The 18,689-nt window shown below is 38.7% G+C and overlaps 4 protein-coding genes across 4 annotated transcripts; 2 read left to right on the top strand and 2 right to left on the bottom strand.

Moving 5' to 3' along the window:
• Positions 1 to 188: 188 nt before the first annotated feature.
• MONOS_16950 (uncharacterized protein) lies at positions 189 to 595 on the top strand (the record flags this gene model as incomplete). Its single annotated transcript, XM_067869827.1, has 2 exons — positions 189 to 237; positions 309 to 595. The coding sequence occupies 2 exons, from the start codon at positions 189 to 191 to the stop codon at positions 593 to 595; spliced, it is 336 nt and encodes a 111-aa protein (XP_067735126.1).
• A 956-nt stretch (positions 596 to 1,551) lies between these two features.
• Positions 1,552 to 2,310, bottom strand: MONOS_11191 (uncharacterized protein; the record flags this gene model as incomplete). Its single annotated transcript, XM_067863699.1, has 2 exons — positions 1,552 to 1,837; positions 2,084 to 2,310. The coding sequence occupies 2 exons, from the start codon at positions 2,308 to 2,310 to the stop codon at positions 1,552 to 1,554; spliced, it is 513 nt and encodes a 170-aa protein (XP_067735125.1).
• An 829-nt stretch (positions 2,311 to 3,139) lies between these two features.
• MONOS_11192 (uncharacterized protein) lies at positions 3,140 to 7,605 on the bottom strand (the record flags this gene model as incomplete). Its single annotated transcript, XM_067863700.1, has 5 exons — positions 3,140 to 4,713; positions 5,055 to 5,817; positions 6,002 to 7,246; positions 7,366 to 7,472; positions 7,536 to 7,605. 5 exons carry the CDS (start codon positions 7,603 to 7,605, stop codon positions 3,401 to 3,403), a joined length of 3,498 nt encoding a protein of 1,165 aa, XP_067735124.1. The 3' UTR covers positions 3,140 to 3,400.
• A 578-nt stretch (positions 7,606 to 8,183) lies between these two features.
• On the top strand, positions 8,184 to 18,210 carry MONOS_11193 (uncharacterized protein; the record flags this gene model as incomplete). Its single annotated transcript, XM_067863701.1, has 6 exons — positions 8,184 to 8,324; positions 8,426 to 8,515; positions 8,593 to 11,731; positions 12,149 to 12,769; positions 12,970 to 13,077; positions 13,186 to 18,210. The coding sequence occupies 6 exons, from the start codon at positions 8,184 to 8,186 to the stop codon at positions 18,048 to 18,050; spliced, it is 8,964 nt and encodes a 2,987-aa protein (XP_067735123.1). The 3' UTR covers positions 18,051 to 18,210.
• Between the last annotated feature and the right edge of the window lie 479 nt (positions 18,211 to 18,689).

Below are 18,689 nucleotides of genomic sequence, written 5' to 3'. Positions count from 1 at the left end.
TGGGCTGTTGAGGGAAGGGAGGATGGCGCCATCAATGGGGTTGTGGGTGTGGAGGAAGATGGTTGAGTGGATGGAGAGGGATGAGTGAAGAGAGAAGGAGGGGATTGTATTGGCGTTGGTGGAAGTGGAAGTGGAAGAAGACGAAGAGGTGGTTGATGCGAATGGGTTGAGTGAATGTGAAGGAAGGGATGGAAGAGAAAGAGGGGATTGGAGAGAGGAGATATTGGAGAAGAGGGTGTTTGAGAGATGGAGATTGAGGTGGATTTGGAGGTGGGGATGGGATTGGTGATGGATATGGAGAGGGGAAGGGGAAGAGAAAGAGGAAATCGAAGGGGAAAGGGAAGGGGAAGTGGAAGAAAAAGAAGAGGATGAGGATGGGGATGAGGAAGATGAAGGAGAAGGGGAAAGGGAAGGAGATGGAGAAGGGGAAGGGGAAGAGAGGGAAGAAGGAGAAAAAAGGAAAGGCTGGATGAGGGAGATGAAGGAGGAGAAGGAGGAGTGGGAGATGGAGAAGGAGGCAGGGATTGGGGAGTGGGCATGTGGGAGGAGATTGTTTGAGGTGGAGAAGAGGGGAAAGGAGAGGATGGCAGGTTGATGGGTGGTGATGGAGAAGTTTGTGAGGATGATAGAGGCATGGGCAGAGAGGAAAAGTGGAGATTTTGCTGCTGGGTTGACTTGACAAGTGGAGGAGCAGATGGTGGCAGATGAGTGGTGTTGGACCGTGAGGAGTGGACAACCAGTGAGAGGGATGATGTTGAGATGGGCCACACACAATGATGAATTGAAGATATTTAGATTCGTTTGAACACTGCAAATGTGATTGTCAGCTGATTTTATTACTTTCTTCAATGAATTGCCAAAATAAATGTTGTAAACTCTATTTTTATCTGCAATGCTGATCTTGCCTTCCCGTATCTCCTCGTTCCATTTTTGTTGAAATTGCCTTTCTGCAATTCCTTCTCCATTAAAGCAGCTAACAACAAGCAATGGCAATGCAACAATATTGAATGCGACTTTCATGTTGGGGAAGCGCCTCATTATGGAAGTTGATGCAGGAAAAATGGAGAAATGAAAAATTCCTGCGCCCCATATTATTATTTGATAATAAATAATAATATATGACGAATTATTTTTGCTTCATTAATTATATTCCACGTAGTTCTTTCAAAGATTTTTTTTTAAATTTTGAATTTTTTTGTATTTTTTTGATATAGGAATGAATGAATAATAATGATTTAGTGGGAGAAAAAGTTTGGAACAAATCGTATTTTTTAAACATAAATGAAAAAACAGTTGGCATAATCCGAATATATCGGTATGCCCAGATTTCTCTGAAACTTCACCGAATATAATAATACATGCTGTACATAAGTAATATAAGTATGATAAAATGCGGAAACGTGTTTTTGGAGAAAATTTTGAAAAAAAATTTTTTTGATCTAAAATAAATATTTTCGAATTTTCATTAAAAAAGTGACTGATTTGGTATAAAAAAGCTTCGAAAATATAAAAAAACATATTAAAATGATATTATTCAAATAAGAATAATATTTAAGGCTCATATTCAGAGGCACTAGCACCATCTCCTGCTCCGAAATCTTCATCAGACTCAACATCGCTATCTTCATTTACAATATCATCCATATCTGGAATCTCCTCATCTTCATCAATGTTTTCTTCTTCTTCTTCTTCTTCTTCTTCTTCTTCTTCTTCTTCTTCCATTTGAATAGGTTCAATTTCCTTTTCAAAGCACAGATATTTTATTAATTGAATGAACGTTAAATAAAATGTTAATTTCACCAAAAACAGTGAAAGATAATCATGCATAAGTCTGATCCTTGTTCCAAATCGAGGAAAGTGCATCACAAATGTTTCCATAATCCTTCAATTGTATTTAGATAAACACCCGTTTCTGGGTTTCTGTAATGTATTTTGTAGCACACAGAATGATGTTTACATCAAAGCATTTCCAGAAAAGAATAAGCGAGCCATTCATTGGAAATAATTTATGTTCCAGCTTAAATATATTTCTGGATAATTGGTATCAAAGTTTCCTTTTTTTCTGTTTGCAACAACCATAAACCGTTTGCCATCTCCACCTCCCTCTAATCTTTTTACCCCGAAAATCCATGCTTGCTTTTTCTTTCTTCCTCTCCTGAACTTCCGTTTTCGCCAAATTGCTTCATCAATTTCAACTGTTGTTCCCTCGCCTCCAATTACTTGCTGTCTTTCGTTCCACATTTGTGAGCAAGCGCACCGAATCACACTTCCCCAGTATCCGACTGTGTCCTTATCAACAGAAAGAAGCATAGAAATAGTTTAGTTTTGAATCCCTGGCCAGTAATATTAACAAATCAGAAGAGTGATTCCCAATCAAATCTCTATTTTGCTAAAAGATGTTCCTGAAAGAATGCTTTTTTTGATCTTGCATTTTGGACAAGCGTAATAGTGATAATTCTTATCATGATATATCCGTTGATAGCATCTGTGAACTCTGCACATTGTGAGGTTCATGGCTATTATTTCTCTTTTGAACCATTCCCATGTGCTTGTTTCGTCGTAGAAGAGTTTGTTCAGCGAAGAAATGGTTTCCCCATCATGAAGATCTCGTTCACGTGCCATGAGATCAAAAAAAAAAAAAAATACGAACTGTTAATAAAAATAATTTTCAAAAATTATTATAGGTGATAATATTTTTCTTCAAAATTTCATTCAAATAAAAGAATTTCCGCGGATTTTTATTTGTATATTCTTTTATGATAATATAAAACTAGTCGAAATGTAATAATTAAAATCATTTTTGGTTGTGCCGATATAATCGGATCATGCCGCATATCAATGATATTTTTATTCTGATCTTTCTTTTTTGATGAAAAACTTTGAAGAAAATAATGTCATTTCAAGTTGAAATCAGACTTTTGTTCCAGTATTATAAGTGTGAAAAAATTATTAGAGAAAACAAAGAATGTTTTTCTCTTTTTGCGTTATATTTTATTGCATGTCCAGACTTGAATTTTGTGAATTTTTTAACATTATTCCAACTGAGAAAGAATTTTATTTCAAAACTTGAACAAAAGCATGATTCCAAAAATGAAAAGATTATTTTGTAACTTTCATCAAAAAAAATCAGAAATAGGAATTTTAACTTTAATTTTTTTTTGAAGGATTATTTGCATTTAGATTATAAAGCATTAAAACATTATCTTTTTGATAAGAAAATTTTTCATTTTTTAAAGTTATAAAAGCAAAAGCTATTCACAAAACCACATAAAATATATCCAATCCTTTTCTAAAAGCTCAATTCATTTATTATATTCACGTCATTTTTCCAAATTTCTCTTTCGGATCCCTTTGATCACTCGAAACTCATTTTTCTTATTCATTTTATTTTCCCTCCAATTCAAAGAAGAGCCTGCCGAGACAGAGGAAGAGGTTCATCAAGCAGCATTTCTTCTCCATTATCTTCAGCTTCCTGAAGCTTGCTCAGCCACCTGCTGTGAATCTGCGAAATATAAAGCGCACTGTTTTTGTTGCACCGCTTCTCACACAGATTGAGTATGCATTCGCCTCCGCTTTCCACAAATTGAGTGAGTGCACGATTAAACACCAACACTGAAGTTTCTGACACTTCGATCTCCCTCTCTTCCCCTGGTTTTAGTTTGCCAATGGTTTTTCGATAGTCCTTCAATGGATCTTCAATGGCAGGCATAGCCCCAGCCATAGGCATTGAAGGAAACGAAGCATTGTTTGTTTCTGATGACAGAAATGATGCTGCCATTGGCTGAGGCGGAAGGTCTGCTGCCAGAGACGGCTGATTGCTCAACAAGAAAGCATCATTCAGCGCAATATCTGCTCCGTCGTCAACATCACTCGACGAAAGGCAAACATTCACATCGTTAAATGAGATGTCCAGACGCAATTTATCATCCTCTTCTATATCACTGCCATCATCATCATCATCGCTTGACTCTTCTTCTCCTTCATTTTCATAGCCTGAAGAGATTTCTTTGTCCTCTTCCATTCCAATCTGCATTTCTTTTTCAGTTTCATTTGACTGTTCATTTTCCATTGAAATGTGAGTGTCATTTTTCACCTTCCGAGAAACTTTTGCTCCGTCTTTTTTTAATCTCTGCTGAATTTTTCTGTTTCTTGCAGCAATCAGCTCTTCATAAAAGGCATTCAGCTGAGCATCCACATCGTCCTCTGCGCTTTCGTCTTCGCTCTGTTCAGAATTCTCTCCTTCGTTTTTGCTTTCGTCAATCCCAAACAAGTTCATCATCGCCTCTTTCTCCTTCGCACTCCTCTCAGACACAGCAGGCTCATTGCTCGTGCCCTGCAAAGCAGCATATTCCCTCTCCGCAATCTGAGACAAATGAATGCCCTGCCTCATCTTCAGACGCAGCATCTTCGCTTTCTTCGCCCTTTTCACAATATCCTGCTTAATCCTCCACTTCAAGAACGTCTCCGCCTCCATGTGCCCAAAATTGAGGAGGAAGTAGATCGCTTTGATGGTCATGTTCACAAAATTGGTGATTGAATAGTATGTCTTCAGCGCACGGCACAGAATCCTAACTGCTCCGACATCAACCAGAAGTCGCTTAATTTCCTTGCTGATGAGAGAGAGATTGTCCAGACTGTAAATAACCTCACGGCGGATGATTTCCGGCGAAACATGGGAGCATCCAGTGACTGACTCTTCAAGCTGAATCAAGTCTGAGAAAATTAAAAAAAAAACAAAAAAAACAAAAAAAATAAAAAATAACAGCAAATAAATAAATAAATATAAAAATAAATTCACAAAATAATAAATAAAAGTCAAGTGTCAATAAAAAAAATTTTTTTCACAAAAAAAAAAAAAAAAAAAAAAAAAAAAAAAAAAAAAAAAAAAAAAAAAAAAGTAAAAATTGAAGATTGGAAAAAGTATTAATATAAAATGAAAAGTTGCCAAATAATCAAAAACTCAAAATTTCAAATATATTAATAATATCAATTTTATTAATTGAAATAAAAAGATAGCATCCAAATTCAATGGTCACATAAAATCTCATTCACACATTCATCTTCCCAGTTGCTGACGCTTCTGTTGTCTATTCCATCGCCCAGCAGAATCAACAGTGGAACAAACCCCAAATCCACAACACGGCTGCAGCAGTATTTTGTGGCAGCGCAAATGTTCGAAAGAGACCAGAAGGCTTCTTTCAATAAAACAGCTGGACGCATTGGAAGAAGCCTGTATCTGGTGCGGGAAGAACTGACGGAAGAAGAAGAAGAAGAAGAAGAAGAAGAAGAAGAAGAAGAAGAAGAGGAGGAGGAGGAGGAGGAAGATGGCTGTTGAGAGCTCTGAAAGGCTTGTGGTTGTGTGTGGATTGACTGAGATGGATGTTGAGGTGATGAAACGATGGAGGATGTTGACGTGAAAGCATTCAATGAAATGGGCAGAATACTTAATGAACTCTGCTGAGGGTGCTGTGAAGGAGCTGAAGAGAGAGAAGAAGAAGAAGAAGAATTAAAAGATCCAGAAGTGAACGGTGAAGTGGAAGAAGACTGTGAAATGAGCTGATTAGCAGAAGGCTCCTCTTGCTGAATTGAGCCAGAAGACAACGTCAGTTCAACAGAATGCGGAAGAGGCGGCACTTTTCCAGTGACGAGGCGGCGGATGAGGAAAAGAGCGCCGGCAGAAACGGAGAATTCGATGAATGTGTTGTCCAGCGTGCAGATCTCGCCGATGATGCGGTTGATGTAGAAGAGAGGGATGGTGAGGGTGGTGACCATCCCGTAGGTGATCATCAGGTTGAGCGTGCTGGTGTAGATGAGGACCTGGATATTGTTGAATGGGGAAAAAAAAATTGTGAGGGTTTGTTTGGAATTTCAGATGGAAAAGAAAAAGAAGGGGAAAAAAAAGAAAAAGATATTAAAAACAGAAATAAAAAACGGATATAATAAAATCAGAAAATTGTTAAAAAAAAAAGAAAAGAAAAATCAAGCAATCCATCAATCATACAGAAGCAAGCTGCTCATTGTCATCGATCAGATAAGTGAATATCTTCAGCAGCAACTTCAGCGAATCGTCTTTGAAGTCTTCTTCCAACTCGTAATTCCTCTCGCCATTCTCGTTTTTCGCAAACTGCTTCAAAATTCGCCTGTTTTGATTATAAATTTCCCGTTCTTTCTTCGCGCTGCTCTCTTCGCTCAAATAAGCATCCTTCTCAATCCCATTGGCCATTTCCCCTTCTTTTCCATCAACATCATTTCCTTCTTCATCATCACCACCATCATCATCTTTCATCATCCCCCCATTCTTCTCTCCTCCTCCTCCTTCTTCTTCTTCATCCAGTGCATCAACTGATATTCCATGTGAACTGAAATACTTTTCTGCCTCTTCCACAAGCTGCCTCCTCTCAAGAATCCTCTTCAGCTGCCTCGTCAGACACAGCCGCAGCATCACCGTCAGCGGAATCAAAATCCGGTCAAAGAGAGAGAAAATATAAGTCTTCTCACTTTGCTGATCCGAGTCTTCTTCTTCTCCTCCAGAAGAAGAAGAAGAAGAAGATGATGATGATGAAGATAATGAAGCAGCGTTCTGTTGAGACAAAGCATCAGAAAATCCAGTCACACCCCCACCTGCACCACTGCCATTCATTTCCGCCTCCTTGTTCTGCATCTCCTTCTGCAGCTCTCTCATGGAGCCGATGTAATACTCGATGCTCAGCGGAGACAAGCCTTTGTTCGCCTTCTGCTGCAGCCTCGACATAATCTCCACGTCTTTCTGCTCTTCAGGCATCAGAGCCAGCGTCATCGTCAGCAGCCGCTCTGTCGGATCTGTCGGCTGCTCATTCGACAGCACTCTAGTTGCCTGGTTCATCAGGTTGGCGAGAAGGAAGAGAGTTGCTTCGTATATGCAGTTCGGACATGGAGGGACAAACAAATGGGAACGACTGCTATTCGACTGATGTGAGGATTCGCTGAGAAAGGGGCCTGGGGAATTGTTTGTTTCATTCAAAAAGGAACAGATGCCTGTGTTAATGCTGTACCCACCGTCGCTTTCTTCGATCAGCACTTCCAACATTTCGCTTGTTGATGACTTGCATTGCTGCTCCTGCAGCCCAATAAATTTGAACTTTTTGAGATCGTCTGTCGAAAATCTTCGTTCTATTATTTGCACAATCAACGGCACAACTCCTGAAACCATGATAAGATATTGCAGACTCCGCGTTTCTCCGGCTATGTTTCCGAGAAGGAGCAAGCACTGTAATATGAATTAAAAAAGAAAAATGAATACATGATTAATTTATGAAAAAAAATTTTTTTTTGAATAAAAAATAGTGAAAAAAAAAAAAAAAAATTAACAGTCTGCTCGAAACAAACAATTTCTAGAATATTGGCGCTATTCGTAGTTCGTATAAATTTTAAGGCATAAGGTAATATTCCACAATACGCTACTTTATTAACTTGATCTTCATTTCCGACGGCAGCTAAAAAACAGTATTGAAATAACATTTGTTGAAAACAATGCCAAAAGATTAAATGAATCATACCAATATTACTTAATATCCAAATTGAATTAACAATTGCCTTTTCGTTTGCTGAAGTCTTAATAACATTCATTATCAATGATAACACATCCAAATTAAGAAATTTGTCAAGATTAGAAGCGTCAACTAGAATTTTAAATTAAGAAATATTGAATAATATCAAAAAATTGGAAAATACATTTTGAAACTGAAAAAGCAATTTTTAGCAAATTATCACAAAGATTATCCGCTGTAGAAGCTAGAAGATTTTGATAAAGAATAATAGGATTGCTTTCTTCTTTTATAGTTGATCCTGCTTCTGGGTCAATACTACTACGAGTCTTAATTAGGAAATTATCTCTTTTTTTTGTTCGCATTCCTGAAGCAGTTTCCGAAGAAGAGCTTCTCAGATTAAATGTCTCAACATCAGATTGAAATACAACAAATCGATTTGAAGCACGTTCATCACGATTAGAAATAAAAGGAAATGATTTCTGAGGATAACTCATAAAAAAAAAAACACAGTTATGTTTGAACACATTTCAATATTTTCAAAACACAAAAAATCTATCAATAATTATTTTAGAAAAAGTTCAGGTTCTTTCTTTAAAAAAATATTTTCTTGTACCATCATAAGCATTTCAAATTACAATCAAAAAAGAAACTTCCCAAATGGATCCTGATTTACACAGAAAAATGAGCAAAAAAATTGCTCAACTTACAAGAGTTATTTATAAATTGCATACTCAAACGGATGACAATGAATTGGAACTCCAAGAGACTGCTGACAAATATGAACAAGAAATTAATCAAGTTCGATTAAATCACAACTTTTTGAGAATTATTTCAATTAAAAATAAAAAATTTATTCACTGGGGAATTATCTCATTGAAATTTAATGCTTATAATTTTAGATACTCGAAGAAACGAGGCAGAAAATCAGTGATTTTAAGGTAGCTCTTGAATCAAAAAGAAGCGATGAAAAAGTGCAGGAGAGAATGAAAGTTTGCACACACTTAGAAATAATTTGATATTTCACATTTATTCATGTGACTTTGGATTATAAATGTTGTTTTTTTAGGAAATGCTTGCCCAACATGAATTGGAAAAAAAGAAAGCTTATGATGAGTTTTCAGCATTTCAAAGACAAGCAATTCAAAATGAGCAGAAACTTAAAGAAATTTCTGAAATAAGAATTCGAGAATTAACAAAAGAAGTTACAACAGCAAAGGAACAATATCAAAAATGTGTTGATGATTATTCTAAAAAAGCCAAAGACGCGGACACTGCTTTGAAGAGTACATTAAAAGAAAAAGATGATGCACATCAAGCTGAAATGGAGATATTGGTGCAAGAATCAAATGCAAAGTACAATCTTATGCTTGCCACACGACTTCAAGCCGAAACAGAACTTGAGAAAAAGCTTGAGGCGAAAGAAAAAGAACTCGAAACTGAGAAGAAACACAAAGAAGAAGAAGAGAAAGAGAAAAAAGAGGCAATTATGCGAGCAGAAGAGACGGAAAAGCAACGCGCGAGAGAAAAAACCGAAGCAGCCAAAGAAAAAGAGCAATTAACATCCAAATATGAAGAAGAAATACGAAGTTTGTCTTCGAAGCTGAGTGCAACCAGTTCTGATTTCAGCCGCCTGAAGGAAGAAAGCGAGCGGCGCATAGCTGAACTGGAGAGCTCAGCGACTTCAGCATCGGCTGTGCTGTCTGCCGAGCTGAAGGCGCTGAGAGAGGAGAATGCTTCCTTAAGAGAAAAGGAAGAGAAGCAGAAGAAGAGCGCAGAGGCGAACGAAGGGAAGATGAATGCGTATGTGGCGCAGCTGCGGAAAGAAGTGGATGCGCTGACGCTGAAGGCGAGGGAAGGCGATGCGAAGCTGATTGAAGAGAAACAGAAGCGGATCAAAGACGAAGAAGAGTGGAAGAAGAAGATGATGGAGGAAGAGGAGAAACTGAAGGCTGCGTATAAATCGAAGAACGAGACAGAAATGAGCTGGATTGAGGAGAAAGCGAAGCTGGAAAAGGAAATCGAGAGGATGAAGGCGGAAGAGAAGGAGAAAGAAGACAATTTGAAGGAGCTGCTGAGGCGTTTGGATGAGCTCCAAAGAGAGAAAGAGCAAGAATCGCTGAGTGGAATGAACAAAGTGAAGGATGCAGAGAAAGAAATGAAGGAGAGAGAGAGAAAGCTGAGGGAAGAGGCAGAGAAGAAGATGAATGAATTGAGAGAGGAAATGGAAGGGGAGAAGAAGAAGGCGGTGGAGGAGTTGTTGAGAGAAGGTGAAGAGAAGATGGAGAAAGCTCTGAAAGAGAAAGAAGAGGAGATGAAAGCAGAGGAGGGCAAAATGATTGAAGAGAACAACCAGAAATGGAAGGAAGAAATAGAGCAGCTGAAGGAGCAGAAAGAACAAGAAGAAATGAAAAGCAAAGAAGAAATAGAAAAAATGCAAAAAGAGATTGAAAGCTGCAAAGAAGAACTGGACAAAAAGGACGAAGAGATCAAAAGACTGTCAGAAACACTTCGAAGCAAAGGAGGAGAACTTGAAGGGGAGCTTGAAGCAGAGAGGAAGCAGAGAGAAGAGGAGAGGAAGAAGATGGAGGCAGAATACAAGATGAAGCTGGAGGAGCAGCAGAAGGTCATCAAAGACGATGAAGATCGGATGAAGAAGATGGAGGAAGAGTTTGAGACGGCGCGGAAGGAGAAAGACGAAGAGATTGAGAAGATTCGAAGAGAAAGAGGAGAAATGGAAAGAAACAACAAGGAAGTGATGAGGGAGCTGAAGGAGGCGTATGAGGAGATGAACAAGACGTGGCAGAAGAAGCTGGATGAGTCGCAGGCAAAGGAAAAAGAATTGAATGAAGCACTTTCTTCGTTAAAAGCGGAAATGCGAAATTTGGAAGCGAAAATGGAAGGAGGAGACAGGCAGACGAGGCTGGAGATCACAGAAAAGACGAAAGAAATTGCAGAGTTGAAAAGAAAAGCAAGCGAATTGGAGAGACTCCTGGAGGAGGAGAAAAAACAGAGAGAAGAAGAGAGAGAGAAGATGGAGAAGCAGAGAAACGAGGAGATGAAGAAAGCAAGCGATGCACACAAACAGCAGCTGGCGCTGCTGGAGGCAGCACACACGGCAGAAAGAGAAGAAGGGAGCTCTTCTTTGAAAGAGGCAGCAGAGAAGCATGCGAAGGAGATGGCGAGGCTTCGGGAAGAGGCAAAAAACGAGCTGGAGAAGAAAGTGGAGGAGATGAGGAAGGAGATGGAGGCATCAGTGGCAGAAGCAAACAGAAAAGGAGAAAGGAGTCTGAAGGATGCGATTGCAGAGGAAGAGGAGAAGCATCTGAGGGAAAAAGAAGCGCTGAAGGAAGAGCTGGAGAGGAAGATGAAGGAAGCAGTCTCGGCTGAAGTGAGGAAGAGAGAAGAGGCAGTGAATGAGGCTGGCGCGCAGCTGAAGCAGAAAGAGCAGGAAAGCAAAGAGATGAAGGAGAAGCTGAGGGAGAAGGAAAGTGTGATTGTGCAGTTGGAAGACCGTGTGCGGCGTGCGGAGTCGGATGCGCAGCTGTTGGAGGAGGCGATGAAGAGAGATGCGAAAGGGATGGATGCGCAGTTGGAGGAGTACAGGGCGAAGATGAGCGAGAGGGAGAAAGAGCTGATGGACGAGCACGAGAGGAGGCTGAGGGAAGTGAAGGAGGAGTCGCTGAAGGAAGCGGAGGAGCTGCGGGACGCGTTTGAGAGGGCGCAGAGGGGGATGGAGGCGAAAGTGCGGGAGCTGTCGGAGGAGCTGGAAGATGCGGTGCACCGCTATGAGTCTCGAGATCCACGTGCCGAAGACGTGGCGAGGATTCGGCAGCTGGAGGCGCTTGTGGGGGAGAAAGAGCACATGATCGGGCGGCTGAACGAGGAAGTGAAGTTCTACAAGCTGGAGCTCATCAACAGAGAAGAGAATTATCAGAAGGTGTTCTCCCGCTCGCCTGCAGTGGGGTCGATTTTGAATGTGTCGTCGGGGCATTCGATGCGCACGCCTTCCTCTTCCTCTTCTTCTGCTTCTATCGGATCTTTCTCAACGATGGGCGCACGCTCCAGGATTGCCACGCCGTCTGCCACTTCTGCGGCGGCGGGCAGCGCGGGTGCTACGCCTTCGAAACACGTCACAATTGGTGGGATTTCCGGAACTGGAACTACAAAAATTAGTTCGACAAATATTAAACCAAGAAAATATGGAGGTTATTGAGAATTATTCTATGTTAAATTCGCTTCACGTCATCTATGCTTATATTACATGTCACCATTTCATCACAGTCGTTTATCTTCTTCTTTTCTTTTTTTTATAAAATATTGATTTTTTTTCTTTTTTAATTTGTTTATTTTAATGTTGTTGTGGGGGATAATGATCATTGATCTACCTCAATCTTCAAACTGTTTTGAATTAGGATGAGCGATGCTAAACAACTTGAAAACGATTTTATTGTTTTCAAGATTACTGATTCGTTCAAGCCATCCCATCCAAAATTCGTTCAAGCAATAAATGGTTAAGAATTTTAATATTTCATAATTTTATAAATTTTCTCAATTCAATAAACAATTTTGTTTTCAAACTATGATTTTGCTATTTAAATTAATATTTTATATTTATTTTGCAGCTCTTCTCGAAAAAGTCGTGATTTCAACAAAAAATGAGAGAATCTATAATTTTTTGAAACTGAGAAACATTATCTTGAAGCTACCCGATTCTCCTTTGCGAATAATCGTAGAGCGTCCATTTTGCATCACATTGAACTCTTTTTTAAAGCATAGTGATTTTCAGCTGTCTGCAATTGCCATTGATATTGTGATGCATATTGCAATTCTTGGCTCTACAAGCACGGATGAAAACAGATGGGGATATTTTTATGGGGTTCTGCTATCATCTGGAATTCTTGGAACACTTCAAGAAATCATTCTTTTACATTGGAATTCTGAGAAACAAGGAAATCCATTTGAAAAAGTTTCTCAAACTACTTTTCATAGCAAATTTAGCAACATAAGAGACATTCAGTCTCAATATTTTGACTTTGAATTGCGAAGGTTTAAGGCAGCCGTTGCATATGCATGCGCTTCAAAGCGAGTTCCGATCAAGAATCCGCTTCTTGTTGAGATTATGACTTGTTTGATGGATGGAATGAAGGATTCTCAGGATCTCGAAGGCGATATTGATCAAGAAAGAGATTGGCACAAATGGGAATTGGCTCTTCTTGGGCTTGTTTGCATCTCCCTTCGGCCAGGTTTGCTTGAAGAGCACATTTTATTTAAATTATTGAAAAAGAAAAAGAGTTTTACAACCCTTCAAAGCAAAGACTGATTGAAAAAAAATAGAATTCTTTTGAAATTTAGTATTAAACGACTATTTTTTATTATTTCCTGGAATTATTTTTGTTTTTTTCACATTTCTTTTTTTCATTTTCGATTTATATATTACTATAAGATCACAGGGGAATATTGATCTCTAAAGAGCTGGCGCCTTCTCTAATGAAAGTTTGTATTCTTCCTCAATTTGACTGCAAATGTGAGCAACCAGAGCCAATTGCTTCAAGTCTGCATTTCATTTATAAACATGATTTTTGTAAAGTTCTTTTTTTTATTCTTTCCTTTTCTATCCTTTCATTTTTTTTTCTATTTTGAAATACTTTTATTTTTTAAGTTTCATCAAAAACAACCAAAATTTCATATCAACCTTCAAACGTTACCAGCCAATCCTCGTCCTTTTCATTTATCAGCAACACCTCCATCGCACCACCGCTTTCTCGATCTTCTTCTTCATGTTCTCCACTCCCTTCTCATTCATCTGAAATACACCCACCCGAATTGTCTCGTTATGCCTCTTTCTCTCACCTTCGTCCTCTTCCCCCTGCTGCATCAGGTGGTTTTTTGCCTTCTTCCTCTTCTTTTGATTCCATTTCTCCGCTTTTGACTTCGCCTTTCACTGTTTCTCCGCTTCGGCAGTCTCCGCTTTTATCTCAAAGTTCTGCTGTTTCTCCTTCTTTCTCGAGCAGCACTGCAACTTTTAATTCATCTGATGTTCGTTTTTCTCCTCTTCTTCCTCCAAAACTGGCTGATCCACAAAATTCTTCCAATAATACCTCAACACAACCTCCCATCCAAATCAGAACAAAAACTATGCTTCCTCCTTTACCTGCTAACTCAACTGAAAACGATCCTTTTTTTGCTCCTTCTTCTTCTCTTTGCACTTTCATTGAGCATTCGCAAAATCAACAGTATTCGTTACCTCCCTTACCAGCAGCTGGCGATGCATCAAAGTCCTTTTCGACTGCTGCAAACGCAATGAATTCAGCGGCATTGCTGCACGATGCACAGAATATGCTCAGCACAGTTGCCAATGCTGATAATTCTGTTTCTACTTCAAAGGCCGCTCAAAACAAAGAGATGAATGTTTCATCTTCGATTGCTTCTTCTGCGTCATCAAGCGCTATTCAATCAAACAACGTTGACAAAACACCAAAATTGCGAGCAGAAGTCACTTTGCCACCTCTTGTTTCTCCTGCTTCTAATACTCTCAAAACATCCAATGGAAAACCTTCTCAAAGTGATGCTTTGCCACTGCAGAAGTCTTCAACAATGAAAACATCATTGTCTTCTCCGTCTTCTTTATCTTTATCTTCTTCTTCTTCTTCAATTTCTTCCTCTTCTGCAACATCTTCTCCTCATTTATCTCCACTCTCTATTCGTTTTTCTCCTTCAGATCACAAACGCATTATTCCTTTTACACAAACCAGCCGCCAAACGTCTTCACCGCTTTCCTCTCCGCGATCTGCTCGCAATCACATTCGAATGAGTTCTTCTTCTTCTTCACCTTCTTTTTCCTCTTCTTCTTCTTCTTCTTCTTCTTCCTCCTCCTCCTCCTTTTCTTCTTCTTCTCATCATTCAGCACATCGAGACAATATCCCACAAAACCCCACAAAACTTCGCTTGCCTTCTTCGAAATCTCACAGCAATCAGCCAAATTTGACTCAATCTTCACACAATTCATTGACAAAGCAGAAACGCAACGGCGTAACTCCTCAAAGGGCTGGTTCTGGAGCATCAAGCACAAGTTCAAATAGAGTTGAGGCTGAGCCAAAAAAGAAAGGGAAAAAGAAAAAGAAGCTGAAGGTTGGCCTGCTAGTTAGTGAAAACATTGGAATTCTCCCTCTTTCTCAGAGGAGCTCGCCTTTGGGGACTAAAAGCGAAGGAGCAAATGAGTTTGATGAAGAACCACTGAATTTGGATATGTTGGAAAACAGCGTTGATAAGCCAGGAAGGAATACAGATGGAGAAGTTAGAACAAGTTCAGAAGAATTAGGTGAGATCAAAACCGAATCCCAAAGAAAAGATGTGAAGAAATTAAATGGAGATACTGCAAACAAAGCTTCAAAGAATGGATTGGGCAAAGAAAAAGGATCTGGTGCAATATTTGATTCGAAAGATGACAGCAGTGAATGTGCAAGTGCAAGTGCAATCAGCACTCCAATTCAGACAAGATGCATCCAATCCACAACTAATGGACGAAACAACGATTACAATTCAAATGAAAACAATGACGTTTCTCAGCGGTGTTGTGAGCCTCTCAGAATTGCTGCCAATTCCTCAACAGCGAATAATTCGAATACTTCATTCGATCAATTTTCGTTTAAGATTCCTTCTCCACTTCCTCAATCATGCGCTTGCCAAACAGATCAAAGTTGCTATTCACCTTCTTCCTCTCCACCTTCTGCTTCTTCTTACTCATATGATTCTCACGTTATCCTTCTTCGGCCTTTTCCTCCTTCTGTCACCGCACCTGCCCTGTGCATTCTGTCCTATCTTTGTGCCCATTCTGTTTCTGTGGCTGATTATTTATGCGAGTCGTACAACATTCTCGAAGTGCTCAGCCAGTTTCTCGCCTTCGAAGAGAACGGCTGGCCGATGATGGCGTATCGTCCTATTAGTGCAAATGAGTCTAATCATATTAGTCAGAACTGTTTTGATAATCATTGTAATTATGATAATCACAACAATCATTTCTCAATGAATGCTAATTCTCAGCATTGTTCTCCAAGTGTTAGTCCAATTCCTGATAGTTTGTCAATTTCTGCGATGACCGAAAAAATGGAATTGGCAGATTCTCATGTGAATGCTCTCGAGGAGCAAGGAGCTTTGAACAGCTCCTCATCAAAAGATAATGATGAACAAACACAAGGCGATGCATCTGCTTCATTGTTATCTTCTCCTGCATTCAATCAAAGCCTCAGGAGCAAATATAGCAGGTGGGTTGGCTTCAGCTATGGAGTGCTCATTGGGAGAGACATGGGAGAAAGACTGGGAATGTGGGTTCCTTCTGAAGTCGACAAGAAGTGTTCTGAACCGAAGCAGATGACTGCTGCTCGTTTGGCTAATAGTTCGACTAATTCAACTTATTCAACAAATCCAACATTTGAAGCCAATTTGGCCATGTTGGAATCTTCTTCTCATTTAACTGCCAACAGCTCTATAAACGCTAAACTTTCTGATGATGCTAATGTGAAAGAAAGTAATTCTCATAATGATGAACCATCTTCCATTCAATCTTCTTTGCAATCATCGAAAAATAATATTTCATCTGCTCTCAATCAGCCTTTGTCAAATGATAATCATCATGAGAACCAGATGCCTCAAAGCTGCTCCTCGGCAGAACGTTCAACTGATTCATTGAACAAAAAAGAAGTTGCAGCTCATAAATTAGAGTTGGATAATAATAATAATAAACTCAAAGATCGATTTTCAAGTGAGCCTCATTCTCTTAAAAATCCTTGTGAATGTGAAGAAATTGTGCCGATTTCTCGATGCTGTTCAAATGATTGTGCACATTCATTTCTTCGTGGCTGTCTTGAGTGCAACCAGCATTTCCTGTTCTATGACAAAGCTTGGATGACTGTTGTGACAGAATCTTTGGAGCTTTTCTCGTGTATCATTCGTGCGCTGCGCCCACACATTATCTTTCCTGCAGTTCAATCGGAGTCTCAGACTCAAAACAAAAAAAAGCAGCAAGCACCTGTTAAGCGCAAATCTTTGCAAAGCACAAATTTGGTATTGTCTGCAAATATTTCGAGAGATCCTCAATGTCTTTCATCGATAGGCACTTCTTTGAATTCAGATGATTTTTGGTCAGCAGAACATTTAACTGGAAAGCAGTCGATTTCAGCTGTGTCTAATGCAGAAAAAAGAAACGAAAGCCGAACGTATGTCAATTCTCATGATGAAAAAAAGGATCTTTTATCCAAAGAAAAGGAAATTTCTACAAAACCAACAAATGAATCTATCGAAAGAAATGAAACTGTTTGTCAGCCGTCTACAAAAAAACGTTCAATTGTTTCGAGCACTCCTGATTTTGCGGTATGTTCATCGGTTTCAAATGCGAAGTCTTCAAATACATCGAAAAAGCAAGCCTTGATGTTGCCTCATAGGATATCCCCATCACATTTTCTATCATACACCAGCATTCACATCAACAAACTTACGAATTTAGTGTTTCAACTCATCCAATCACCGATATGCTCAGCGTGGCGCGGGAGTGCGTCTTGCTGTTTGGGCTGGCTGGCTGTTAAAGGAATCAAAAGAAAGCATCTCGTACCACAAGTGTATATGAGCAAGGAAAGTGATGTTATTTCAACATTAAAGAAGGTGAATGAGGATCAAAAAGAAAACAAGGAGATAAAAGTGAATGAAAACAAGAAAGAATTTTCAGCTGATCAAAATGGTCTGTTGGAGTCTTCAATTAATTTATCCAGTCAGCAAAAAGAAGAGGTCATATTACGTCACTTAACGATCCAAGCAGAAGATAGGTGCAACAAACGAAGCACTCCATTCCTTTTATCCGTAGAAGAGGCGTCAATTGTTCGCAATGTCGGATCCACTTTGGTTTGGTCAAGTGATCAATCAGAGAAGACTGCTTCAAATGGAGATTTGATCGATTGTGCAGATAGTTGCAAAGAAGTGAATAAAAATCTGGGAACATTAGATGAAGATGAAATGGTGGATCCTGGAACAGTTATTCTTTTTTACAGAAATGGATTGCGTTTGTTATTTGGCGTCCTGAGCGGGAAGACTGAAGTTAAGAATGTTACGCTCTTTCAGGCATTGTTTGCGTTGATTAAGATACTCAACGTGTTGGATGATACAAGGCGTGCCACAGCTGAGCAACACTTAATATATTCATCGGTACTCAGTTTGAGAAGAAAAAGCGCAGCAAAAAAGACGAAAGAAAAGCAAATTGAAACAGAAACAAAAATCACTGCTGACCGCAATACAAAAGTTGATCAGAATAATTCACAAGAAAATGTAAAGAAAGATACCAGTAATTCAGATCGAGTTGTACTAATTCCCGTGAAAGGAACATTCCAATTGGAAAGATACACACTTCGATGCATTGTTGCAAAAAGAATTTGCGAAGAAGAAGGAATGGAAGACCTGATGTTTGCATTTATGCATCACAAGCACAAGCAAAATCAAAAAATTTCCTGGGTTTTAAATCCGTTTATTTCAAGATTGTAGAATATTTAGTTCCTTTTGTTATATATGCTTGTTTTATGAATTTTATATATATTGCTAAGAATATATTTAGTTAAAATATTTTCGAAATACTTCAAATTTCTTTGTATTTTTTTCTAAAATTGTTTCATTCGATTTTTTTGTTTTTATCCATAATAATAAAATATTAAAAAAAGGCAAGTTCCAAGTATATGGGCCATCGATAAAAAATTCTATCTATATTTTTAACGAAAGAAAATATTATATTAATTTATTTAAAATTAGTTAAATCTGTCGAAAATGCATTGTTTGAAACTTTCATTTTTTCATTTGATCTATCCCATAACATTTTTTTGTTTTTAACTGGTTAGAAAACTTTGTTTATTGCTCGAAATAAACACTCTTAGAACTTTTATGTTATTTGTATTGAATTAGAATCGATTATGCTTAGAAAGGCCAAAAATTAATTTCGCTATGTGAATATGAAACGCTGCAAATGTTTGATATTATTTTTGTGATGAATTTCTCAATTTTTTTAATATCTTTAAGCAAAATTGATTTTTGAAAAGAAGACTTATGATTTAATATTCATGTAATGAACTGCTTAATGGAAGAAAACGAAGAAATAACTGAAAATTGTGCAGAATCACAGTTAGCAACAAC

The sequence above is a fragment of the Monocercomonoides exilis genome (assembly GCF_001643675.1).
Source record: "Monocercomonoides exilis strain PA203 chromosome Unknown scaffold3-2548433, whole genome shotgun sequence".
Lineage (NCBI taxonomy): Eukaryota > Preaxostyla > Oxymonadida > Polymastigidae > Monocercomonoides > Monocercomonoides exilis.
Note: the sequence above shows the minus strand (reverse complement) of the source record. Positions and strands in the feature narration are given on the sequence as shown.